We start from the raw sequence: 27,949 nt of genomic DNA on the forward strand, positions 1-27,949 counted from the left end.
GATTGCCTCTTCTCAGTAGCTATGAATGTCTCTAACCGCTTTCATAGATGATTGATAGTTTCCGATCTGTTGGATATTCAAAGCAATATCTCCAATTTGAGGCTCTTACAGCCGTTGTGGACAGAAGGAGGACCTGTTTTACTGGCTTCTAGTAGGTCTTCAATATGTAATGTGTAGAGTAGGGAGAAGAGTAACCTAGAAATGCCTCTAATAACATTGGTGCACTCAGAATCTAATGCAGCTGTGCATGGTAGCCAATTAGCTTCTAACTTCAGCATGCTCAAATAAGTTTTGGTAATACAATCTGGAAGCTGATTGGTTTCTATGCAGAGCTGCACCATGCAATTTTGGTAAATAGCACCCATGAAGGTATTGCATCTCCTCTGGGTTTTTTAGTGAGTCCAGTGGTCAGTGTACATCTCTCATAACTAGAAGACAGATTAAGCAAATTGTACTATTGCCTCTTTTTCATTTGTCTTTCAGTCTAAGAACCACTTTAATGCCAACTGCACATTCTGGAATTACTCGGAGCGCTCCATGTTGGGGTACTGGTCAACGCAGGGCTGCCGTTTGGTCCATACCAACAAGACACACACAACCTGTGCATGCAACCACCTCACCAACTTTGCTGTGCTAATGGCTCAGAGGGATATGGTGAGAGTGCCATGATTGTCATTTAGTCTACTGACGAAGTGCATTTTGGCTGTCTTTTTGAAGTTATTGTATTTGATATATTACTCTCATTAATTTTACACTTTTTTTTCTTTTTTAACTAATTGTCTGAATCATATCTTTGCCATTGCCTAACACATATTGTTGAATTCTGCTTCTGTTACCACTACCGTTATATCCATAGCACCAGTAGGTTTTTTCTTGATGGTTCTACAGCATCAACAATCCCATAACTGACAGTGGTCTTTTGTCTACTTGTGTTTCTCAGTATCCTGGTCATATAAATGATTTGCTGCTCTCTGTCATCTCATGGGTGGGAATTGTGATCTCTCTGGTCTGTCTCGGAATTTGTATCTCCACCTTCTGCTTCCTAAGAGGTCTTCAGACTGACAGGAACACCATCCACAAGAACCTGTGCATCAGCCTTTTCCTTGTTGAGCTTCTCTTCCTCACTGGTATTGACAAAACCCAGTATCAGGTGTGCATCTTCTTTCCTTTTAGCTTCATTCTTGTTCCTGCTATAAGAACAAGGCAGGTTGAACATTGTCCTGTTGCTTATTTGTTGTTATATCATCTCTTTCAGGTGGTGTGCCCCATCTTGGCTGGTCTCTTACATTTCTTTAGCCTGTCAGCCTTCTCCTGGCTTTGTCTAGAGGGAGTGCAGCTTTATCTCATGCTAGTGGAGGTGTTTGAAACAGAGCACTCTCGACGAAAGTACTACTACCTCTGTGGCTACGTCTTCCCAGCCCTCGTGGTGGGGATTTCAGCAGCTGTCGATTACAGAAGCTACGGCACAGATAAAGCGTGCGTAAACTGCTGCCCATCTAATACTGTGTCTGATAAATAGTAGTTAGCTATGCTCCTCCTTTTCTTAACAGGTGCTCAACAGTGGTACCTTTTACCTTTGACAAATACAGTATCCCGCGATATAGTCATATCTGCCTATTGTTTTCCATAATATTGCAGTCTAATACTATATAAAGTGCTAATATGTTTTCAGATTGCCCAATACAATAAACACGTTGTTCTGTCTGACTAACAGAGTGTATTTTAGGCTGGCCATACATTATACAATTATCTTCCAATTTTCTGCCCAATTTCCTTTAGATTTACCTTCAACTGTTTAGTGCAAGGGCCTGCCTAATTGGATACAACTGAAAGTGTTGTTTAGGTTTGTCCTCCTATTATATGGTTTTTGGTAAATCTAAACCAAAAATCTCCAGATAATTGTATAATGTATGGCCAGCCGTAGTGTAGTGTCCAGCACTTAAGCAAGCCATAGATGATGCAATTTTCTCTCAATTCCTCAATTCCTCCATCAACAGAGCCAGTGTTGATGGGGGAATCCCTCCCGCAGCGCTATTGTATTCTGCTGGCGGGGAGCCTTCCCTGCTAACAGATCACAACAATTTCTATAGTTGCTGGCAGTAGAAGCATGCAATAAATCCAACAGGCTGAAGTCTACTGATGGATAGACTTCAGTACAACCACCCTGCCCATAGATGGCTCGAATCTTGGACGGGTCATTCTGAACTGCTGTAGCGGCAAGATCTGTCCCCCCATGAAGATCTGTCCCCATGACACATCTGCGCATGTCACGGTTTTCAGGAGAAGTAGCCGATCGCCGATCACCATCCATAGCACAGAACTGCCACAGTTAACCCCATTTAGGCTGCACCGCTGAGTACACGCACTGCTGAAATTGATCCCGCAGATGAATAGCCGACGCTCCTGCAAGATGGATAGAAGCATCATGGAAAGGAGAGAGGTCGGATACAGTAGCTCTGTGATCGCTTGATCGTCTCTGAAACCGTGACATGCGCAGATGCGTCAGGGGGACAGATCTTCATTGTGGGACAGATCTTCATGGGGGGACAGATCTTGCCGCTACACCCGAACCGGATTCGATCCATCCATGGCCGGCTTTACTTCCTGCTATTTGTGGTATGACATATGCTTCTCCGTCAGGGAATACCAGGCAGATAAAAAATGAATGCAGATGAGTTTTTAATAAAAAAATCACCAAGGGGTCTATTTATGAGGAAAAAAAATGCTGTTCAAGTGTTTCAAGGATTCATACAGTCATCATGAATTGTTTGTATAATATGTTTGTTTTCCTATAATCGCCAGCTTCATCTAGTGGCCATAATTGATTTCAGGAAAACACTGCATTATGGATGCTAAATGGAGCAGACAACCATAGGAAATAGACATATTGCACACATTCTGGTGGTTATTTGTAAGGGCTGCGTCAATGCTTGAGGTATTCGCACAGCAATTTCTTTTTTCATAAACAGACTCTTAAGTGTACGCAACTAATGTAAGTATCTGAATTTGACTTGGTATTACCCTCCTCTACTTACTTGTACAGCAGAGCCCAAACTGGGAGAGGGAAAGAAAGGTCTAGGAGCCAATTAGATATGCTTCAGAAAGAAAGAACAAAGGGAGATGAACGCATCAGTTTGCTGCTTCTCCTTTCATTGACAAGTCACAGGCTGGGGTTGGGGACAAGACTTAGTTGTATTACTTAAATTCAACAGAGTTAAGTCAGGTCTCTGGGATGACTTTACTTTCTGGCAGAGCTGTGCAAATCTCAAGAATGAGTGAACTAAAACATAAATACTTTGTCAGGTAAAAGAGCTTTTATATGCATTTAACCTGTGTATTAAGCAGTTTGCCTGAAGTTCTGCTTTAAAGTACAACTAAAGAAAAAACATCTATATACACAGATGACATGCATGTATGGAAACGGCTTTACTTGCCAAAGGATTTGCATTGCTATCCATTTAGTCTTGAAATGCACATTGCTCCATTACACAGCACAACCAGGTGGGTGACACCACTTTCTCAGTTATAATACAGTGGTGTCATCTCTTCATCCCCAGCTTTCTGATGGGAAAAGAAACAAGCAGCAGCAGAGTAATAAGGTCACTTTCTGCTCACTCTTCCAATCAGTATGTTTCTTTTCAGCATACTGATTGGCTCCCAGTCCTGCCCCTCCCTCCCCCAGTCCAAGTGCTGCTGTACAGAGCGTTAAGAAAATTATACTAAAGCTAGGTTCACACCTATGCAGGTTGCGTTTGACCCGTTTTTACACAGCATTTTTGCACCTGCATTTTTTACGTGTTTTTGCTGCGTTTTTTTGTTTTTCCCTTTTTCCTGTTGCTAGGCAGATTTAAAATACAAAACGAATCAAAAATGCATCACAAACATGGCAAAAATGCAGCAAAAATGCACTACATGCTTTTCTACAGCATTTCCATTGAAGTCTATAGAACCAAAAACGCAACTTTTTGCGTTCAAAAAAGACCCTGACCCTTTCCAAATAACGAACGGGTGAAAACGCACTACATGCTTTTCTGCAGCATTTCCATTGAAGTCTATAGAACCAAAAAACGCAACTTTTTGCGTTCAAAAAAGACCCTGACCCTTTCCAAATAACGAACTGGTGAAAACGCTGAGATGTGAACATGTCCCATAGGAAATCGTGTTAAATGGACTGTTGTGCATTTCTGCAAAACGCTGTGGAAACCACTTGGGTGTGAACCTAGGGTAAGCCAAATTCAGATACATATATTCGTTTCATTTAAAAAATGTTTAAAGGATAAGTTGATCTTTTTGACAAAAATAATAAATGCACATTTTTTTTGCAGGAGGCTGGAAAGCATTGCACCAGGCATCAGCAGATCACTGGTGACATGCAGGTCTCCTACAGACCTGTGTGTATATCTGCTTGCCCATATGGAATGTACGGGTAAGCAGATATACTGAAAGGAAGAATTAATGAACTATCACAGCGCCATGGTAGTTAATTGAGAACTACAAGCCGACAGCTGCTAATGCGGGCCATAGACTTGCAATAAAGTGGCCGAATTTTCGGCTGATAAAATCGGCCGATGTTCGGACTGTTAGTGGGGAAATTTGTCGACCGTTTTTTGTGATTTTGAGACTTTTAAAAAATCGCCCCTGCTGGAAAATCGTCGGCCGATTTTGTCGTTCGGCCAATTTTCGCGGAAATTATGGACAAATCGGCCGACCTTTTTGCTGATTTAAAAAAAAAAAGAATATGAAGAAAAAGAAGAAATAGAATATAAAGTAGAAAGAATATGAATAAGAAGAGGAAAAAGAAGAAAAGAAATAGAATATGAAGAAAAAGAAGAAATAGAATATCAAGAAGAAATAGAAATAGAATATCAAGAAGAAATAGAAATAGAATATCAAGACAAAGAAGAAATAGAATATGAATAAAAAGAAGAAATAGAATATGAAGAAGAAGAAAAATAGAAAATCAGTCCGATATTATATTTGACCTTTAAAAGTATAGCAACATTGTATCTATTTGTATCCAAATAGAAACATCTGTATCCGAAATGGATACAAATAGATACAATGTTGCAACAACTTCTTCTTCTTTCTTCTTCTTCTTCTGCATATTCTATTTCTTCTATTTATTCATATTCTATTTCTTATTCTTCTGCATATTCTATTTCTTCTTTTTATTTATATTCTATTTCTTATTTTTCTTCATATTCTATTTCTTCTTCTACTGCATATTCTATTTCTTAATTTTATTCATATTCTATTTCTTCTTCTTCTGCATATTCTATTTCTTCTTTTTATTCCTATTCTATTTCTTCTTTTTATTCATATTCTATTTCCACTTCTTCTGCATATTCTATTTCTTCTTTTTATTCATATTCTATTTCTTCTTTTTATTCATATTCTATTTCCACTTCTTCTGCATATTCTATTTCTTCTTTTTATTCATATTCTATTTCTTCTTTTTATTCATATTCTATTTCCACTTCTTCTGCATATTCTATTTCTTCTTTTTATTCATATTCTATTTCCATTTCTTCTGCATATTCTATTTCTTCTTTTTATTCGTATTCTATTTCTTCTTCTACTTCATATTCTATTTCTTCTTCTGCATATATTCTATATAATTGCCGGCCGTAGACAGGATGAAAATCAGCCGACCTTTTTTTACCAATAGTGGTAATGTCGGCTGATTGAACGACCGATTTTTCGTCTTTCAAAAAAAAAAAACGGCAGGTTTTCTCCCCGTCTATGGCCTGCTTAAGGCTGTCAGGACTTGTAGTTCATTCATTCACAGAACTCTTTGAATGATTGACGTGGCCGCTCTGTTGTTAAAAGTGACAGCTAGTACGGGGAACTTCTCCCCGTACTGCTGTCACAGCGAGGGGGGGATAGGGCAGCAGCTTCAGTATTGGGAACATAGTACATGTTCCACCCTAAAAACAGGTGGCGCATGTAACATGTTCCCAAAAGGGAACCTATCCTTTATTGATTTATTAATGGAAACAGAGCTACATTCCTGTGTCTTTTTACACCTGTGTGGTATTCAGTGCCTCCAGGTGAACTATAAGCCATGCAAAGATCTTTGCAAGCTTTGTTGCAGATTTTTACCATTTTTTGTCATTTATACATTAATACTTTTTTCAAACTGACATTTACATGGGAGTCTTATCTGCCTTACTTATTGCATACCTCCCAACTTTTTAGGATGGTATTGAGGGACAGTTATTAGCAAATGTATGTAGGCATAAGATATCCCCTGCCACATTCCCGTAAAGGAAAATTATAGCAAAAAAAAAAGATTTACGATGAAGAAATTAGCGAGCGCTCAAGATTAAGATGGAGTCAGCAGCAAATGCACTAAAAAGGAACCCAAAAAGACCTTCAATAACGTATATGATCAATAAGTGCAGTGCTATAGGGTTAATGATGTGCCAAATATAAAATAAATTATATGCAAAAACAATAATGACTGTGTATAGTCCTTTGTAAAGACACTAAGCACTGTAGGATAAGTGCAACTGTAAAAGTCAATACACACAAAATAAAAGTTCATGTGTTGGTGAAAATCTGACATGGTGCTATGTGACGATCCTGTGCCCGAATGATTTCAAATGATTTCCATGTGATATTAATCCATTCAGCAAAGTGCAGGGGATATGATAAAAATGCGCACTCACCAGATGCGCATAATAAATTAGCAATATGTGTAAATGGTATAATCTGCCAGAGGTCCCCTTTAAGGTGTTTCAGATGTGCAGCCTGGAAAGAATCTCCCTCCTTTGGATCTGGGGCTGCCCTGCAGCCACCCTCCAATTGGGATCCTGAAAGTTATCAGCTTCTGTGTCTAGCTGCTTTGCTTCTCTCCTTCCCCCTTCCTAGTAGACACCGCTACTCCAGCAATCTCCGCTTGCCCCCAGGTCCCATGCCGATCTGCTGTCCTTCTGCATTTTGAACACAGGAGGTCAGCCGTTTGGCACAGGCACCATTCAGGAAATGCTTTGCAAAGTGTTTCCTGATTGGATAAGGTGGGGTGGTGACATCACACTCTCCACCTCATCCAATCAGAGAATGCTTTGTATTCATTCAGAAAATGCAAAGTTTTCTCTGAATGGCACCCGTGCTGAGCAGCTAATTCCTGTACTCATAAGGCATCAGTCTGAACACTCAGCATGGGACCCGGAAGCAAGTGGAGATCACTGGCGTAGGGGTGTCTACTTCAGTGATTTCCAGCTTCAAGCAGCATCTGCCAGGTATGGTATATACATATTTACAGTGGTCCAAGCTGAACTAGTGTAACTATGTACAGCATGCCAATCGCAGGAATTATTCTTTATAGCAATTACAGCATTACGATTGTGAATAATATGTGTGTTTTATATACTTTTTTAGTTAAAGTGGAGTTCTCTTTGCAGTGACCAAGTGTGAACTTTCCTACCAATGTCTACCTGTGTTCCTCAGTCTAATTGTCAATTGTCTATATTCCCTCTTGACTATCTTCTGTAGTTTATTGACTGTCTCATATAGTTTAGCACTATGTGCCAACTTTCTTCTTTGTAATCAGTGTCTGACTATGGGCTCTCAGCTCTATAACATTTATGTATCTTCCTTTTTCTCTGTCTTTGTGTCTGATACAATCTCTAGCCATATACCTCTTTCTTTGTCTCTCTCGCTGACTTTGGGGAAGTGTGTTTATCTCTCATTAGCCAGCTATCTGGATGTGACTGTGTCTCTGCTCCTCTATCAGTGCCTCTGACTGTTTTCCCATTTCTCTCTCTGTCACAGTTGCTGGCTGCGGGTTGATAATTATTTCATCTGGAGTTTTATTGGCCCGGTTTCCCTTGTTGTTGTGGTGAGTGATGATATTGTTGTCTTCAGCTTTCTACTTCTCTTTAAGTCACTGTCTAATTCTCCCCCTGCGTACCTGCTCTGTCCCATGTGCGCTCCGACATTGAGCTGCTGCACCATTTTCCGGCTTCCTATATCATTCTGCAGCTGGGTTGTAAAAGAAGAACCAAGAAAACTTAAGTTTAGAATTGCTCAATGAGGTCTGGTTGGTTGCACTAGGCAGCATACCCTTCTTTGTCAAATTCTCAGAAACGTTTCCCTTTGTCCTTCTACTACTGCCAATACTACAACTCTTTGTACTGCATCTTGATACTTTTCTGTTCTCCACATTGATCTTCACTTTAATCACAAGCTGACCATACATGTACATAAGCCGTGACATTACATATCGTTGGTAAATCTGGAGGGAAATATACTGATGCACAATAAGGCTGTATACGTATGGCCAGCTTAAAGTGTATGTAAACTCTCACCTTGTAAAACAACCCATTCAGTTTAAAATAGAAATGAAAGTCAAAACAATTGTGTATAAATATCAAAAAAATTAGAAATACCCTTTTTTCCTTTTTTTATAAGTGATTACATACCCTCTGTTCTCAGCAGCACAGAGAGCTCCAGGAGGAGAAACAGCAGTACACTGGTCCTCTGTTCTTCCTCATTGTTGCCATCCTATCAGTTGACACAACATCCAATTCCCTATTCACTGACACAACACCCAAATGTTACTGGCACAGCCAAGTTTTTACTGGCATTTTCAAAATTAAAAAAAAAATTACAGTTTAACATACAAATATCAGTATGTAGGCTACAAACAAGTACAAAGGAAGCAATACAAAGAGAAAAGGATAGTTTTTCATACAACTACTGGTACAGCAGGTACATATCAGGAATATGAAATGTTGGGTGTACATATTCTTTAAAAAGGACCTGAACTGTGTAATCGGAGCCCAAAAAAGTACAGGATGGGCAAGTACAGGACAGTGGACTTAATAGGTCAACAGTATTGTCTGTAGGCCCCATGCAGCTGATCTTTCCTTTGGTATTGCCTTACCATACCTTGTTTTGCACTAAGCATCTGTTTGGAGGCAGCCATCTTGGTAGAGGAACAGGGCCTTCCTTCCTCATGTCAGAGGTGCCCCCCTGATGACCAGTAGTCTGATGACTGGTGGCAGAATTTTTGAGAAGCAGCAGAAGAGGTGCAGAAAGCACAGCTCACATAATAAATGAATATAGCAGGGGGATGCTTGTATGCAGGTCCTTTGGTTCACCTTCCTCTCCAGTAAGAAGTACAGTAAGTAACATCATCAAATCTCACTCCTATTCTCATGATACTGGTTTTAAGAAGCACAGGGCTTTCGCACTGCAAATATACAGCTATCAGGACGGGACCCAGTCCATGCACTGCAATCTTTCAGGCAGAATTCAAGAAAAAGATTTGTTTTTCAGAGCACAGGTACTGCTTAGGAACAATTAATGGCCAACCTTCACATTTTGAGTTGGGCCCACTTAAGATTGCACAATTTTACATCTTGATCTGATGTACTGTTACATCTTGATATGCTTTACTAGTCTTGCAAATCAGGATGTAACAGAACAGCAGATCAAGACGTAAAGCAGTGCCCTGAAAGGGAAGTTATGCTTTATGTCCTCCTATCTCTCTCCTCTTTTGGAACCCTTTTTTTTTTGAGAGTGGGTACCTAGTTTTGAGAGGTACCCACTCCCCATTTGCACTTACCTAGGCAATTCTACCCCAAGCTGTCCCCCATCTGCAACCTTTTGGGATACATCACAGGTCCCAGAAAGCTGCGGGACCATTCAAAAAGTGCAGCACAGCTCTCACATAGGCAGTGGGAAGCCAGCTGAGAAGCCACAAGAACTGAGAATGGCATTGGATCCTTGGACAGGTGAGTGTTAATTTATTAAAAGTCAGCAGCTATAGTATTGTTTTTTTAAAGAGACTGAAGCTCTTCTTTAAGTGGACCTGAAGTGGACCATGCCTCAGTGAAAGTAGTGGTTGGAGCAGCCAAGACACAACCCTTAAGCTTCTTTCATATGTGCACTTAGGGCCATCACCGGATTCCTGCAGCAAGAATCTGGAGATTTCCTGAGCTGGAATTCTGTACGTGCAAGCAGATATACTGAAAGATTTGCAGGAGATCATCAGATCACTGGTGCAATTCTTTACAGGCTCCTGCAACCAAAAATAATAAATGCTAATTTTTTTTACCAGCAAAAAAAGTGCATTTATTATTTTGGTTAAAAGGTGAACTTATCCTTTAAAAATTTTCCCTTCCCCCTTCTAACACCTTTGCTGACTAACCTATGTAGGAAAGATGTATATACAGTACTTACCTATTTTCAGTCTGGCTCCAATCTAGTTATGTGATCCCATGTGTCAGCCATCGGCAGCAGCAGGGGAATGGAGAGGGTGCCAAACAACAGCTGTGAAAGCCAGGAGCAATTACATCATTCATTGGCTCCCATGGTGCAGTCATTGTTGGTGGTCCTTCCTCTCCCCTGCAGTCACCGCTGGCTGGCACAAGGGAGGCGGATCTTGTGACTGGACCGGAGCAGCCTGAAAACAGGTCAATATAAATTGTATATCCCTTTCTAACACAGATTAGTTAGTATAGGTGTAAAGAGGGGTGAGGGATGATTTTTAAGACTAGTAAGGCTTTAGCTGAAATTCTGTTTTAAGGGAAACTCTGTTCTTTTTTTGAATTGACAAACAGTAGCTGAGCATGCATCAGAAACTGCTGTTACTGCCAGGATCTCCAGGTAATAAACTTTGCAACAGATTCAATAACAAATTATTGTATATAGTAAGACATGATATCAAACATACTGAAAAATAGATTTAGGGTTTACTTTAAGGCACTTCTCAAAATGCCCGCTTTTTCTAAGGCAAAAAAAAAATATCTTCAAAGCCTTCAGACCAGAATGACTCCAGTCAAGGCAGCATGAAATACCCCCAGCCATGAAGGAATTTAGTGTCAGATCTCTGATTACTCTGCGCTGATCTCTCCGTCTTGGGAAAATATAAGTAGCATCGCTGTTAACGCTGTCTAATTTTTTTCCTTCATTCTTTCAACTAATTCATTTCACCATCATGTCTTAACCAAATGATGCTTGTAATAAAAATTGGAAATAAGAGGCTGAAAATAACAGTATGTTTCTCCCAGGACCAATTAGGTATTTTAATTAATATACCATTTTCAATACAGCTTAAGGGTTTTATTTTTTAAAGTCGTGGCAGGCTGATTCCAATGGAGCATAACTTTGATGGTGGAGCAGCCTGCAGCTTTGTAAGTCTCATTCTCTATATGTTTTGTGCTAAGACAAAGACTTGCTGTGACAAAGGTTTCATACATGTGTGGAAACAGATTGTTAAAATTCCACGTAGGTAGGACCGCTTGGAGATCTAAAAAATGTTGTCCTTGGCCTTTCATAATCTTTGAGAGCTTCCAAAGATAATCATACATTTAAAACAGGAATAGCTGCTCTGCGTAAATCTGGCAGAAAGGAACATATTTTTGATCAGTGCAGCCCACTTGATATTATTTCTTATATTGGCCATCTTAACTTCCAAGGACATTCTCTTGTTTTGAGGGTTTCTTCTTTCACTGTCCCTGTTTTTATCATGGTACTGTAAGCTACATTGCAAATTAAATTCTGTTACCTGGGCTTTTGAAAGAGGAACTTCTCTATATCATTTTATTTTTAACCCATAATAATTGTCCCTGTATGTACATAAAAAAAATAAATATACTACTCCAACCTTTTCAACGCAGAGGAACCCTTGACGTAACTTTCCGGTCTCAGGGAACCCCTGCTAAAAATAGCTTTATCTACAATTCATGATGCATTAGTGTGATAGTCAGAGGTAATAATGTTCTTTACACTTGTGGTCATTGGGAAGAATTACCCCCTTACAGATTGCTAAAAAGATCAATGGTGTCAGGGGGAACTTACTTGAGAGGCAAAAATTGCTCATTGCTCAAGGAACCCCTAGCAACCTCTGGAGGAACCCTAGGGTTCCACGGAACCCTTGTTAAGAAACACTGTACTACTCCATGGAGTCCATCATTGACTTCTTCCAGAGCAAAGCTCTTCTGTCTCACTCTGTTCCAGTGTCACCATCTTGTAACGAGATCCCATGCATGCCCAGATATGCCTCTTTTCTCTGCCAGTCCCTATTGACTGGCAAATACATGTGGCTGTGGGTCTGCAAATGCTCCAGATCTTACAATGAATCATAGAAATAGTGCCCAATGGGATGTGATGTAGACATCCGAGGAGACAGCAGTTGGCTGGACATAACATCCTAACTTAGACTTGGATGCAGGAAATGCATCCAATGAAAAATAAAAAAAAGTTATTTCATGTTTTAAAAAAATCTAATTGTGTAAGAGGGAGGAGGCAAAAGAGAGGAAGGGCTGATCCTCCTGTTGCAGGTCCTCCGTAAAAAAAAAAAAGAATGGGGACCCTTCCTAATGTCCAAAGCTGGTGTACAGACCCAGGAACTCAAATTAAGAGCGCTCAAGTCCTTTAATGCGTTAAAACTGCTTAATTTAATGTATTTCAAGGAGAATTAATTTGTTTGATTGAAACTCAGCTTTAAATTAGAATGAGTTTGCAGGCTTATTTACTGTATTTAAGGCTTATATTTGCATTTTTAATTGACTTTACTTAGGGCAGGTGTAGCGTTCATTGAACGAGCAGTCCTGCTGTGGGTACACTTGGCTGTTAAGCTGATCACAAACATTTCTCGATAGGATCATGGCCGATTAAGATCATTTGAACTTTGCTTGGCAAAATAGACAAGCACATCCTAATGTAGGTAAGGCTTAGATGGCTTCTTAAGGAACTAAAGCCACCTATAATTCTGTGTTTGACATCTTTGGTCATCTTGTTTGGCTGGGCCATAATGGCTAAATTGCAACGCATTCACAGAAATTAATTTTTCCCAGCACCAAAAAATGGCAAGAATGCACACTGAGCTGCATGTACATTCAAAAGAAAGAAAGAAGTTTTTTTTTTTTGGGGGGGGAAATCAAAGTATTGCTCTAGACATATGTCTCTGCCTGGTATTTCTCCCCCACATTTAGGCTTCTGTAGGGGGTCAGGATAGATGCGAGCAACTCTAAAGCTAGCTATAGAGTGATTGAACACATGAGATCACTTGATTCCCCCATCAACGCTAAATAGCATGGATAGATGAGTCCCCCCTGCTGGCTGTTGTATCAAATAGTTGAAGAAATACTTAATAGTGACTGCATCTGATTGGCTGCGATCACTGTTTGACCAATATATATACCCCCTTTCTTTGATTTCTCAGTTAAAGTTTGTCAAGCTGGGTGGGCCACCAACAGTCAATTCAGCAGGGTGGAATCTGAGGTAAGTATGGCCAGCTTAAGACTTTGGTTGACCTCTAAACCCCTGTTACAAGCCGAAAGTGACTATGTCATGTGCAAAAACAAGTCTTAAAAAATGAGTGATTGGAAAATAAGACTCTTTATACTTATCTCAGTGGGTGGGAAGTCCTCACTTTGCTCTCTTTAAAAGCTACATCCTGATCTCCCCACTGTGCATTGTGGTTCCTTCCTTCATTGCCTATGTCACTACTGTGTCCTGTATTGATGTAGGGGTGGCGGATGAAACCACAGCATGCTGAAGGAGATCCAGGTATTCAACATGCAATGCCCGGATGTGTTGTAAGCCGAAGATTCCCCTCAAGGTGGTAGTTTTTAAAGAGGGTGATGTTTGGATTCACTGCCCACCTAAGCGGTAAGTATTATAAAGAGTCTTCTTTTGCAGGTATCTATGTTAATTTTTGTTTATAAGACTCATACAGAGTAAGCAATACTAAGTATAGGGACAAATATAAAACTTTCATAATCTAAACTAGTTCACTTATTCCAGACTGAGACTGAACTGTTTGATTCTCTCACAAGTGCATTTAGTATCTATTCTCTTTAAGAAAATGTGTGGAGGGGGGCTACCATTGATGACCTCTTTCTGAAAACATTAATTGCCTGGCTGCGTCTCACCTCAATACTTTCTGAGTCATTGACCAGCAACCAGCACGCAGCAAAGGAAGGCTGAGATGTGCTCTTACCACACCTCAGGTCATGCATGTTATGAAGAATTAATGAGGAAAAGACACGTTGTCAAGCATTTGTAAAGAATCTACTAGGGTCAGCATCAACAGAAAGGGATACTGCAACAAATACAAGTCAATTAAACACATTTATTCTTTTCACCACTGTTTTCCCCTTTATATTAGCATGTGAAAATAAGAAATGCAATGCAATTTAGAGTTTTCAAATAACATCTACAGAAAAATGCTTTTAGTTGTTAAAATATGTCAACCCAATTGCTAAAATCTTATAAGATGTAACACTTTAATATAATTTGATTTTCTAAGAAGTTTTCAATATTTTTAAATCTTAAACTTTCATTAAAGTAATACCTGGTGATACTGCCATGAAGGTTTTTTGTTCAGACACTTCCTGTTACAGTGTGACAAAGCTCTATTCCTGTCTCCTAACTGAGCTCCTTTGTTGTCACCCTGTCACATAGGTTTCCAATGGAAATCAAAAGTGGCCATTTCAACACACGTTACTCTAGTATGGTCCATCCACTGTTGTCACCATCAGGAAACCTTTCCTGAAAAATGCCATAAGGCCATCAGAGGAGCACATGCATGTAGACAGGAAGTGGCTAAAAATAGGTGCAGGGGTTCTAAAGAAGATGAAAAATGCCGAAATAGTATTGCATTAAACAATATCAATTATTCATGATGCAAAGTGCCTTAGCAAACTAAGGGCTCATTTACACTTGCAGGTGGAGCAGTTGAGCTTGTGTTTTACCACCTCCCAACTGCCTCCCCTTAAGCTCCAAAGTCAGCGAACAGAGGTGTACACATGCCACGGCCATGATGCTTTGCTTCATGGCTGCGGCAAAAATTAAGCCCCCGGTCACATTCCCATTAAGGTGATTGGGGCTGCTGCACAACCGTCCCACAACCTCTTCCAGCACACGAGATTGTGACATGGTGGTGCAGGCTTTTAGGGGTTACAACTGGTTGTGGTGACATACTATTTTATATCAGAGGTAAAAATAGAGAACACATCAAAGTACATAGGTTCCTATATAACATACCAATGGTTTACTCACATCAATTCAACAAAAGAAAAAATGACTAAAAAATCTTGGCCAAGAATAAGGTTAAGTAAACAATACCACCTACACCTGGTATTATACATTGCCCCTAATATATTCCTAAAGCAAAAAAGCCATATATCAAAAATATACATCCAGATATCTATACATGGGTCAATTCAATCTGAATGTATATTGCAAATGGAATATCTTTCAGTTCATTAACTTGTCTCCAAAATGTTTATAATAGGTCATACTCCACTGCTAAGACTGGAACCCAATCATAACAGCCAGAAGCCAAGGCTTATATACAATGTAGGAGTGTTTGTAGATCCTCAGATAGAACTGCTGTATCCTTAAATACCTCTTGCGCAATGCGCATACTGTGTATGCTGTATATCTTATGCACACAATTCCATATATTGTGGATTGAGGACTCAATCTGTGATGGAACATCTTCCAAAAATGCCTGTCTTAAATTATATTTCCACAAAAGGGATGCAATCCTTCGTAACAGTGGGTCTTCAAACATGCATTATATCCGATGTACTGGTCAGAACACCAGTACATCGGTATCAGGCATAAAGACCCCCAGGTATAAGTTCAAAAGCTATCCATTCTAAGTTGGTGGAGTATAGATCCATAAGCCATGGCAAAATGAATAAGTAACACCCAAATACTAAAAGAGTCGCTAAAAGATGCCTGACTGGTTTTAGACTAGCTGCATAAGTGGTTGTGATTCAGCGGCTCTAGAGACCTCTGATGCAACTGGTCTAATAATGGCAAAATTGGTCAGGCATCTTTTACAGGTTACTCTAATGGCAATATGATAAGTATTTAAAGAAAACAAGAGTACTCATATTTTGAAGGCAACCTACTATCACATGGAAAATAAAGAATGGCAGTGAGCGCACAGGGAGGAATATGCAGCAACAGACGCTAGCACAAAAGGACAACCCACTATATCCACAGGAACAATCTACTATCACATATTTTGATTAGAATATCAATATTTTTTTGTACAATTAAAATTGTGCCAGATACATAAAACCAATCTCCATGATGAACTCCAAACCCAAATGGCGAATTTTGAATATTACATAATAAGGTTTATGGCACGATGTAATACAGATCCAGTGGTAACCCCACAGCTGAGTTTCACTGAACAACCATGTTCTCTTGATTGTTGCTTTATTCAGCTAGGAAAATCCAACATGTTTGCTTCAACAAATTAACTTCTTCAGGGATAGGATACCACTATAACCACATTGTATCATTGTTTATCCAAAAAAAAGTCTTATCACGCAGAGGAGATGTAACTCCCTATAACCAGGGCTGCCATCATGGTGTGCAAGGAACGTCAGGCCTCCAGGCATATCAGTTGTGAGATCATTTGTGAGATCTCACAATTGATATACCTGGAGGAAATCACAACATTCAGCCTGATATGGGGGATATGCTATACTAACCTAGATACATCCTTGTGGGGGCATACAGCCCGGCGTTCCTTGCACACCATGATAGCATAAGATATACAGTATATGTGTGCATTGTGCAAGAAACCTTTAAAAATGCAGCAGTTCTATCTGAGATTCTACAAACACTCCTTCATTGTATATAAGCCATGGCATCTCGTTGCTATGATTGGGCTCCAGGCCAAGCAGTGGAATATGAAGTATTATGACATTTTGGAGGCAAGTGAATGAACTGAAAGAGATTCCATTTGCAATATACATTCAGACTAGATTGACCCATGTATAGATATCTGGATGAATTTTTTATATGTATGACTTTTTTGCTTTATAAATATATATTAGGGGAAATTTACAATACCAGGTATAGATTGTGTTGTATTCAGTCATTTGTATAGCACCTTCAATTTACGCAGTGCTTTGCATGCTATTCATTCACATCATTCCCTACCCTTAAGCCTACATTGTAAGGTCCGTATCCCAGGTGCATCATACACATACAAGTGCTTTTAACCTACCAGCATATCAATGTACTGTGGGATGGAACCCATGCAGGCACAAGAAGAACAAGCAAACTCCATGTAGATAGTATCCTGGCTGGGATTTGAGGTGAGAACCCCAGTGGTGCAAAGCAGAAGTGCTAACCACCAAAGCACTGTGCATTGGTGAAGAAAATTGCTATATATATGTCCATGTTATAAACAGATCCATCAGTAATACAACTTGTGTGCTTAGTTTACCGGCTGTTCCACCTGATGTCAGTAACTAAGAGTACATTTCACATTTAAACCTACAAATGAATCTACTTTTTACTTTACTTAAATCTGGGTATAAAACTGCCTGGCCGCAACCCACAAATTCAACATAACCCACTAGAATTATGCCATACTTATCCCTTGCCATTATGCAGCATACAAGCATATATTGTGAGAGGATTATCACACATGAATAAGATTGACGGGAAGTCTCTGGGAGGAGGTAATGGGATTATGTTAAGAAGCAAAAATTTGTGAGCGCTGCATGCAGTCTTAGTGATGCCTTCCAATGAAAAGAGTTAAAGTCCTATAGAAAGAGTTTTATTATTTCATCTCTAAATATTGCCATTAGACTTTTACAAAGAGGAAATGTAAAAAAATAAGGATAGAATGGTGTTGTTTTTAATGCAATCCTCTCGGCCTCATACAGTGCTGGCAGCCATTTTGTCAGCGGAGCTGCTTTTCATTAAAATGTGGCCCAGGAGTTCACAGTGGAGCTCACAAATAAGGTGGAGGCATGAAAATGTATTCTTTTGTAAAATGAAATCGTAAATCTTTTTTAGGTTTCAGTTTAAATCTCTTAAAGTCGAGCTCTGCCTAGAACTGTTCTAATGTATGTGCTTCTTGGCAAGGTAAATTATTTACAGGTTACATCTTTTGAAGGCTCCAGTGAGGTATCTTCGGTAGGTTTCCCAGTTCCAACCAAATGCCAAAGCCATTATTAAGATAAGTGGGGGTATCAGCAGCCTACAAAGGGGTTTCTGTGTGTGAATCAATATGTTACAGGGGAATCCAGCTGGAACTGGCACCATCATCTAGCAATGTGAGAATGACCAAGCATGCCCTAATCCAAGTAGATTTCACCACTGAACTCAGATGAAAGATGCTGGTGAGGGATTTACCTACAGGCATCCACTTGAAGCTTCCACCTTTTGATGGAATATAACATCAAAGCCGTGTTGAAGTCTTATGTAGTTTTATATCCCTATAGTTTTGTATTCCAAATGTTATAATTTGTCACTGATTTTAAAATACCCTTTCCTGTGAATTAAAATGCTACTTTCTGCCCTCACTCTCAAGTGCTCTGTAGAGGCAGAGATCAATTACTACAGCCAAATCCCTCAGCATAATTGTTACACATAGACTTGTATTGAGAGGGTGCGTGTCAAACAAGGTCTGTTACTGAGTACTGAATCCTGAAAGTGATGGGTCTAGCACTGGTTCCTTTTAGAATACATAGTCTTAAAGCTGGACCTTTTTTGACAGTGCAACACACACGTGTGTTGTCATGCATTGCAGCACACTTCGAGTAAGGTGCATTGCCTTAGTGCAGTCTTTCTCAACCTTTTCAACACAGAGGAACCCTTAAAATAAATTGTCGGCCTCAGGGAACCCCTGCTAAAAATTACATACATAGCAATGTATGTAATGCATGCATCACAGCTGTAGTGTATATGGGCTCTAAATATTTTTAGTTAAACAAAGATTTCATTATAATAGTAAAAATTTAAAAACAAAGAAATGTATCTAAAACCATTATTTCTTGTATTAAATCATTACCACATTGTGATCTGCTGGCCAAGAAAAAAAGCCCTGACTTGGCGACTTGTAGTCTTTGATATAACTTTCTGGTGTCAGGGAACTCATGATAATGATTGGTATATCACAACTCACTGTACTAATGTGTGATGGTTAGTGGGAAGAACACTCCTTACATTGGTGGTCACCAGAAAGAATCCCCCCCTTACATTGGTGATCAGTGGGAAGAATGTTCCTTGCATTGGTTGTCAGTGGGAAGAATGTTCCTTATACTGGTGGTCAGTGAGAAGAATGTTCCTTACATTAGTGATCAGTGGGAAGAATGTTTCTTACGTTGGTGGTCAGTGGGAAGAATGTTCCTTACATTAGTGATCAGTGGGAAGAATGTTCCTTACATTAGTGATCAGTGGGAAGAATGTTCCTTATGGTGGTGGTCAGTAGAAAAAATGCTCCTTACATTGGTGGTCAGTGGGAAGAATGTCCCTTACATTGGTGGTCAGTGAGAAGAATTCCCCTTACATTGGTGGTCAGTGGGAAGAATGCCCCTTACATTGGTGGTCAGTGGGAAGAATGTTCCTTACATTAGTGATCAGTGGAAAGAATGTTCCTTACATTAGTGATCAGTGGGAAGAATGTTCCTTACATTAGTGAACAATGAGAAGAATGTTCCTTATGGTGGTGGTCAGTAGGAAAAATGCTCCTTACATTGGTGGTCAGTGGGAAGAATGTCCCTTACATTGGTGGTCAGTGAGAAGAATGTTCCTCTTATTAGTGGTCAATGGAAAGACTGTTCCCTACATTAGTAGTCAGTGGGAAGAATGTTCCTTACATTAGTGGTCAATGGGAAGAATGTTCCTTATGTTGGTGGTCAGTAGGAAAAATGCTTCTTACATTGGTGGTCATTGGAAAGAATGTTCCCTACATTAGTGGTCAGTGAGAAGAATGTTCCTTACATTAGTGATCAGTGGGAAGAATGTTCCTTACATTAGTGGTCAGTGAGAAGAATGTTCCTTACATTAGTGATCAGTGGGAAGAATGTTCCTTACATTAGTGGTCAGTGGGAAGAATGTTCCTTATGTTGGTGGTCAGTGGGAAGAACGTTCCTTACATTAGTGGTCAATGGGAAGAATGTTCCTTACATTAGTGGTCAGTGGGAAAAATGTTCCTTATGTTGATGGTCAGTAGGAAAAATGCTCCTTACATGGCTGGTCAGTGGGAAGAATGTCCCTTACATTGTTGGTCAGTGGGAAGAATGTCCCTTATGTTGGTGGTCAGTGGAAAGAATGTTCCATACATTAATGGTCAGTGGGACGAATGTTCCTTACATTGGTGATCACTGAGAAGAATCCCCCTCTTACAGACAGGTAAAAAGATCAATGGCATCAATGGTGACTCTCAGAGGCAGAAATTGCTCATTGTTCAAGGAATCCCTAATAGCCTCTGGAGCAACCCTAGGGTTTCACGGAATCCTGGTTGAGAAAGGCTGTTCTAGAGTACTTGTAAAAGCACTTTTACTTGCTTTATCTCTCACTTCTTTAGTAGCCACTTCTCTCTTCACTGATGATCTGGTATGTGGGTGAACCCTCTGCGTTTTCAGTACAATGCAGGACCGCTTGTTTTGCTTTGTACATGATGACAACACAATGCAACCTGCAGATCACCAGAGAAGAGACTTTGGGGAACTGGTTGCAATGATGAAGAAAGTAAGTAAAACTGTATTTAATGGTACACAAAAGAAGCATCAAAACCTAATGCATGTGCTCTCTCATCCGTCGCAGTAGATCTGAGCGAACACCTTTTGTTTTTATGCACCTAGAATGTATCTCTCATTTAAATTGGGCTTTAAAGTACCCCCTTAGTCTAAACCTTGATCATCAGAGAAGGACAGAATAGAGGGGGGGTGGGGGGTTCACAACAGAATTGCTTCAGTAACCTTCACCGTAATCAATAATTCTTTTTTCACAAAATGGCTGTTTCTGCTTATGGAGGTGACTGGCACGCTTTATTTCACTTTAACCGAAATGTAAAGTGAAATGTCTTTTTACACAGTTCAGCGGAAAGAGGAAACAATGTACAGTGTGTTACTTATCTCATCAAAGGTAATAGAGTTTAATGGAGAATTAATGTGGTAAAACATGAGCTCCGTGGTGACGAAGGGAAAGTGCTGCAAATCTATTAACGGAGCATTTGCGCTTGTAATATGCGAGGTTTGAATAGATGCATACATAATAACGTACACTTTTAAAGAGCAACACCACTTTTCTCTGCAAATCTAACAAATTCAATGTTCTTAGTTAAGGAGGTGAAATAGTTACGTTTGCTAATAAAATGTATTACCTGCCTTTTCTGAAACGTCTTTAAGAGCCGAACTTAAATAGTCTTCCAATTTCCCAGAAGTCGTGTTTTCTGAGTGCCAGGAGAAGTTTTGCAGCTTGATATCACAGAACTGGCTGAGCTTTGGAATTTGCATCCTTTTACTCAGTTCATACTGCCAGAAAATATATGCTGTCAAGGTTTTCATATATTTTAGCAATGTAATTTTAATGTATATCTAAAACCTATTTTTTTCCCATTTTACATAGAGTAAGGAAAGGTTACACATCTAGTAAACATTTATCTCTAATGACTTTTATATTGTAAGCTCTCATGTGCATAGTCCTCTGATCCCTCCTGTATTGAAATGTATTGTAATTGTACTGTCTCCCTCTAGTTTATAAAGTGCCGAGCAAACTGTTGGCACTATATAAATCCTGTTTAATATTAATGAAGCGTACTATATGTCCTGCTATCTGCTGGTTACTTTAAAAAAACTTCCAATCAGTGATCTTCTGGCAATGTGGGGGTTAAGAGCAGTCACTGTAACAGTGAAGGATCATTCCACTCCTCCCCTTTCTCATATCTCATTAATTCACAAAGCTCCTTGTATTATATTCCTAGAATGAAAAACATTCTGTGAATGAAGGAGGGGAGATCATGTCATTTATACCCCTCTACTATTCACAGAGCACCTTGTATGGATTTGTGCTTCCTTCACCTCTTCTGACACTTTTTGACTATCACCCCATCAATCACCACCATTCACCAAAGGCTGACTTAAGAAAACAAAGCCATGCCTCTACCAAGATGGCTGCTTCCACAGGAAGACAGTGCATGATAAGTCAGTATGGGGAAAAGATCAAATGCATGGAGCCTACAGACAATATTGGGGACTGCCTTTTTTATTTTTAATTTCTTTATAGCGACAAGAACACATCACATCCTTAAGGTGGTTCTAAAGGCTCAAAGTTTTTACCTTCATGCATTCTATGCACAAAATGTGTTCAGTGGCCCCCCCAGCCACCTCCCCAATCCTTACCTGAGCCCCCTCCAATCCACTGATGTTCACAATAGCCTTAGCTGTATGAGGACTTTCCCTCCTCATTGACTGAGACTGTAGCAGGAGCCCATTGGCTCCTACTGCTGTCAATCACAGCCAGTGAGGAGCGGGGGGGTGGGACTGAGCCATGGCTCCATGTGTCTTATGGACGCATAGAGCAGAGGCTCAGGAGCGAGCACGTAACGGTGCCCCCAGGGCAAGCAACTTTCCCTGGCGACACTGCTCGAGGAGGAGGAGCCAGAGTGCTGGCGGGGGACCCAAAAAGAAGAGTATCAGGGCAGCTGTGTGCAAAACTACTGCACAGAGCAGGTAAATATAGACATGTTTGTTATTTATAATAAAAAAGCAAAGCTTTAGTATCACTTTAAATGTCAACCAGGCTGACTTAAAATTCAAGTCTTTACATCAGGTACACACACAGAGAATATATTGACAAATACCAGACGGTAGTTTCCCATGGTGAGATGGCCCAGAAAAATTAGAATTAAATTAGAAGATGGGTGGCAGGTGAACCACCAGGTTGAAAGGGTATGTTGCTAATGGGGTCCATGAGGGTCCCCACCAATTTTATAAATGTAGGATGGACGAAGGGAGGGAAGGCTAGAGAAGAATAAGAGGGAGATAGAGAAACAAAGAGGAGAGGAGAAAAGAAGGAAAATTAAAAGGGGTGGGGGGCAGGGATTCCTGAGCCATTATTCCAGACAGGAAGCCAGAAGGTCTGTTTATTTGTCTGAGTTTGTCTGAGACTGAGAATAGAGTCCAGTAAAACCAGGCTTCTTGCTGCTTAAGGGAGGAGGTAAGCACCTCCATCTTCTGAATGTAATTCACAGCTTTGATCCAATGACCCAATGGAGGAGGTGAGGTGGATTTCCACTGGATTGGGATGCAAGCCATAGCTTCATTCCAATCCAGTGAGGTACATAGCCAAGGAATGGCTATATTTCTGTTTGGAGAGGGAGGTGAGGTGTAGAAGATAGGCCGAAGGGTTATGTTCAAGAGGGCAAACCTTCACAGTTCAGGGTCCCACTCTCTCTCTTTCTCTCTCTCCATCTCTCTCTCTCTCTCTCTCTCTCTCTGTCTCACCATTTCTTTTTCCAGGAAATCTGTACCTGTCTATCTCCCTCTCTTCCTAAACTTTCAGGTGCGGCCATGGTAACATGCAAATTCAACTTAGATTATGCAAGACTGTTGTAGACCTTAAAGTCATTTAAACCCAAAAGCAAACATTTATTATATTGCAGCTTACCAATTTTTAGATGTGATGGCTGCATTAGTTTCTTTTTTAGTCTTTCCTTCCTTTATTTTCTCCTACTGATCGGGCAGGGAGGCTTACAATGATCAGATTTATTTATATAAAACCTTCATCCCAAAAGGAAAAAAAAATGTTGCTGCAACTGCTTATAAAGTGTTAGCTGGAGTTCAGCTTTAATTTGTTAGTGTATCTCTATCTGATAGCATATCTAACAATGCCCCCCCCCACCCCCCAGATTAACAAGGCCATTGACCAAAGGTATCCCGGTGCTCCTTCATCCAGGGTGGAGGCACTCTAATACAGGAGGTGTGTTACTGGTCATATTAATAGGTGAAAACAGAGGGGAAAAGTCTAAAAAATACAACTAATAAACTAATTCAATCACTTCCAATGATTGGTAAGCTGCAATATAATCCATTTTTTGTTTTGGGTTTAACACCACTTTAATGAGACAATAAAGGCTTTTAGAAAGGTGAATGAGCATCTTAAATTGAATCTACAGCCAAAACTTTTTTAACCTTTAAATAAAATGCAAGAGTTAGAACCCCTGTCAGATGTTCTCACTGGAGAGATTCACTTTCTCTATGTATCTTGGGTATCCTGCTAAGGCAGGAATCCTGATATGTGGAAAGTTCAGAGGAGTGAATGAGGTTTATTAAGGGTAAATAGATTTTTTCACTTTGCAAGGGAAACTGCACTTTTTTCCCAGAGCATAGTGTATGTGGCGAAATTTCACTTTGCAAAGAATATCCAATCGTGCTAAAGCAAAATTGAAAAAGTGCATTTTGCTTGCTTGATTAGACGATGGACATCAGCAGAGTTTCAACTCATTCACTAAGCTCTGGAGAAATTTCCCATGCAAAGTGCAAATTTCCTTGCAAAGTGAACAGCCTATTTGCTTTTAGCAAATCAACCCCCATGTGTCCATATTTTCATTCTGAAAGTGGAACTTTGTTTTCATTTTAATACAGTTATTATACACACAACCCTGGTAAATACCATCTCTATGCTGATGACACACAAATCTATCTTTCTACCCCTCACCTCGCCCCTTCAGTCTCCTCTCGCATTACTAACCTACTAAGTGACATATGGGCGTGGATGTCACTCCTCTTCCTCAAACTGAATCTTTCCAAAACTGAGCTCTTAGTGTTCCCTCCAGCCCGTGCCCCCTCCCCCGACTTCTCCATCAAGATCAATAATACAACCATCAGTCCCTCCCCTTATGCCAGGGTGCTAGGTGAAATCCTAGACTCCCATCTGTCCTTTCAGCCCCAAATCCAACCACTGTCCAAATCTTGTAGACTTCACCTCCGCAACATCTCCAAGATACGCCCGTTCTTAACCTCGGAAACCACTAAGCAACTTATTCACTCCCTTGTTATATCTGACCTTGACTATTGTAACTCCCTCCTCATTGGCCTACCTAATCGCAGGCTATCCTCTCTTCAGTCTATTATGAATGCTGCTGCCAGGATCATCCACCTTACTAACCGTTCCATGTCTGCCTTCCCTATCTGCCAATCCCGCAACTGGCTTCCCATTGCCCAACGAGTAAAATTCAAAACATTAACAATAACGTATAAAGCCATTTAGAACTCTGCCCCAAATTACATTACCAATCTTGTCTCCAAATATCACCCAAACCATTCTCTCCGCTCCTCCCACGACCTCCTGCTCTCTAGATCCCTTGTGTCCTCCTCCCATGCTCATCTCCAAAACTTCTCCAGAGCCTCCCCCATCCTCTGGAACTCTCTACCCCAATTTATTAGACTATCGCCTACTCTGCCCACTTTTAAGCGATTTGTGAAAACCTATCTCTTCAGGGAAGCCTATCCTGCCCTCAGCTAATAATGGAATATTCTATTCCTTCTACCAGTCCATCCCCCACAGTTATTAATTTTTGTACCACCAGCCCCTCCCTCTTAGATTGTAAGCTCCCAGGATCAGGCCCTCCTATCCCTCTTGTATTGAACTGTGTTGTTGCTGTATTGTCTCCCATTATATTGTAAAGCGCTGAGCAAACTGTTGGCGATATATAAATCCTGTATAATAATAATAATAATTGAGCGCTAAGTATTCTGTGGCTTTGCAGCCTCTTGTGGTCATGTTCCATAGTGCACCCACAAGGTCCTTCAACAAACAACTCCATACTGCCAATATCAACTGTGCATCTTCCTTTGCAGTATTTCTTTTGAGAATCCTAGTAAGCAGACTGCTAATCTAAAAGCTGCAAAGAACATGTGCTTAGTACAGCCTAAGCTGGCAACAAATTTAAGGCCAGTAATTTATAATCAAGCTTGATGAGTCCAAGCTGATTGTCTTTGGACAGTGGATGATGCGTTAGATTGAAACACACAGAGAATCACAAAGATAACCTGCCATTTATAACATTTTATTGTAGATTCAAGAGGTTTTTATGTCTAGAATCAAGAAAAAAATTATGACATTTTACAAGAAATTTAAAATGAAGACCTTCTTGAAAAATGTGCTTTCCGTTAAGCTGATCTCATGGTTTAATAAAGTTGAGAGGTGGGTGGTCAGGGAACAGCATATAGCAGGAGAAGATAGAGGTGCTGCTTGAGGAAAAGAGAAACAATAGTTTTGACTATTGCAAAAAAAATGATATTCCGTGTTTAAACTATAATGGAAAATTGAATTAGGCATTTATTTATTTGTGTTTTGACCTAGCTTTCATCAATCCTACAAGAAAGCAGATTTATTTTATGCAGTGGTATAAGTATGAGAGAGCAGGAAGTATGGAAATATGGAGTGAAGGGGCTGATAACACAACATGAGGGTCTCAGGGACAGTACAGCAGGGAGTTATTCAAATACATTAGTGCATGGAACCCCAGGATTCCTTTAGAGGTTGATGGGGGTTCTTCGAGTAAAGAGCAATGTCTACCTATTAGATAAGTAACCACTGAAGCCAATGTTCTTTTTTTTAGCTATCTGTAGGGAGAATTTTTACTGTCCACAAATGTAAGGAGCATATCAAGGCGGCAGGAAAAATGGACAGAATTTAAGGATGCATCACTAGAAGGGTCACCAGCAGGAGGAAGGAGGTTCTGATTCCTCTATATAGATCTTTAGTGAGACCTCATTTAGAATGCTGTGTTTACTACTGGAGACCTCAGTTACAAAAAGATATTGATAAGACAGAACGAGTCCATAGAAGGGCAAAAAAAATGGTGAACGATCTGAGGGATAAAACATCAAGAGGGACTTAAGAAACATAATATACAGTCTAGTGGAAAAAAGGGAAAAAGGAGACATGACTGAAACCTTTAAATACATCAAGGGGTGAATAAGGTTCAAAATAATTTTCAGTATGAAACCAAGATCCAGAACATAGGGACATGGCCTCAAAATAACTGAAGGAAAGTTCAAAACTAATCTTAGAAAGTATTATTTTACTGAAAAGGTAGTTGATGTTTGGAATAGACCTCCAGCAGAGGTAGAGAGTCAGTCAATAGTAAGTGGCTTCAAACATGCTTGGGATAAACATAGGTCTATAAATTAACAACAGTTCCTTTAAATATGAATACTGTATCAGCTGCAAACAGCACTAGAAGCACACCTAAAACCTAGGCAGAGTTGTTATGTCCCTAACCTAAGTACTGGACAAGTTACGCCATTACAAGAAAGATTTTGAACCCAACTTTTTGATATGAGCCTATCCAAAACTACTCTACATAGTAGACAAGCCTAATCTACACACATCCTCTAGTATGCAATTTATGGACAGAGCCTCCAAGTCTAACAAGTAAATATACAATCAAAACACTTATATGTTGCTGCTGGTCTAGTGGGCCAAGTGCCCTCACAGCTACCTGGCCTTGGTTTTTTGATACCTGCATTCACTCACCTGGACTCACCAATCTCTTCTTTCTCATGCACTTGCCGTATTGGTTGAGGTAGGGCCCTTCTGGGGTCTTATACCATTATTTTTGGTTGATATAATGCTAGTGTGCATTTTTGATTATTGTCAGCTTTACACTACATACTATCTTTGCTGCACTATTCTTATGTATGGTGTTGTTTCTTCCTATGCAAATGCATGGAAAAAACGTTTTCTATAAATGAAGGTTACATAAAAAAATAAATACTTATATGTTGTCAGGAAGAGAAAACTGCTGCTTAGGGTTAGAGGGAATATACACTTGTAGTCTGAAGACAGGGTCCAGCGTGTCCATAGGTTAAGGGCAAGCATCCTCAGGTTGAACTGTTCAGTGGTACTTGCTTACCCCAGGTCCTACTGCTCAGCAGACCCCTTCTTCAAGGCAGGAAACTGGAGCCTAGGAGTCCATTTTCATAAAACTGGAGAGCAGAAAATGGAAACAAAAATGTCAACATTGATAAAGTGTTACTTTATTGTCATCGCCAGTCTGAACTGACTTATACAGTCAAAATAACAGTAAAATGGCACCTTTACTGCATTGAAATACCCACTGATGATTAAACATTAACATAAAACAAGGTAATAAAATACAGACAACAAAATACTGCATGGATTATGCTGAGGTGAACTGAGGATATTGTGGAAGAAT

At 39.9% G+C, this 27,949-nt stretch overlaps 1 protein-coding gene across 3 annotated transcripts in view; it reads left to right on the plus strand.

Moving 5' to 3' along the window:
• ADGRL1 (adhesion G protein-coupled receptor L1) overlaps positions 1-27,949 on the plus strand; it is a 584,175-nt gene that overhangs the window by 542,791 nt on the left and 13,435 nt on the right. For all 3 annotated transcript variants that reach the window (XM_089661220.1, XM_089661218.1, XM_089661221.1), the window contains 4 exons: positions 484-654; positions 941-1,150; positions 1,256-1,476; positions 7,777-7,843. In XM_089661220.1, the coding sequence (XP_089517346.1) occupies positions 484-654; positions 941-1,150; positions 1,256-1,476; positions 7,777-7,843 (669 nt within the window). The remainder of the gene's footprint in view (positions 1-483; positions 655-940; positions 1,151-1,255; positions 1,477-7,776; positions 7,844-27,949) is intronic.

Source organism: Staurois parvus, unplaced genomic scaffold (assembly GCF_062004578.1).
Source record: "Staurois parvus isolate SC_StPar_1 unplaced genomic scaffold, SC_StPar_1.0 ptg001328l, whole genome shotgun sequence".
Taxonomy (NCBI): domain Eukaryota; kingdom Metazoa; phylum Chordata; class Amphibia; order Anura; family Ranidae; genus Staurois; species Staurois parvus.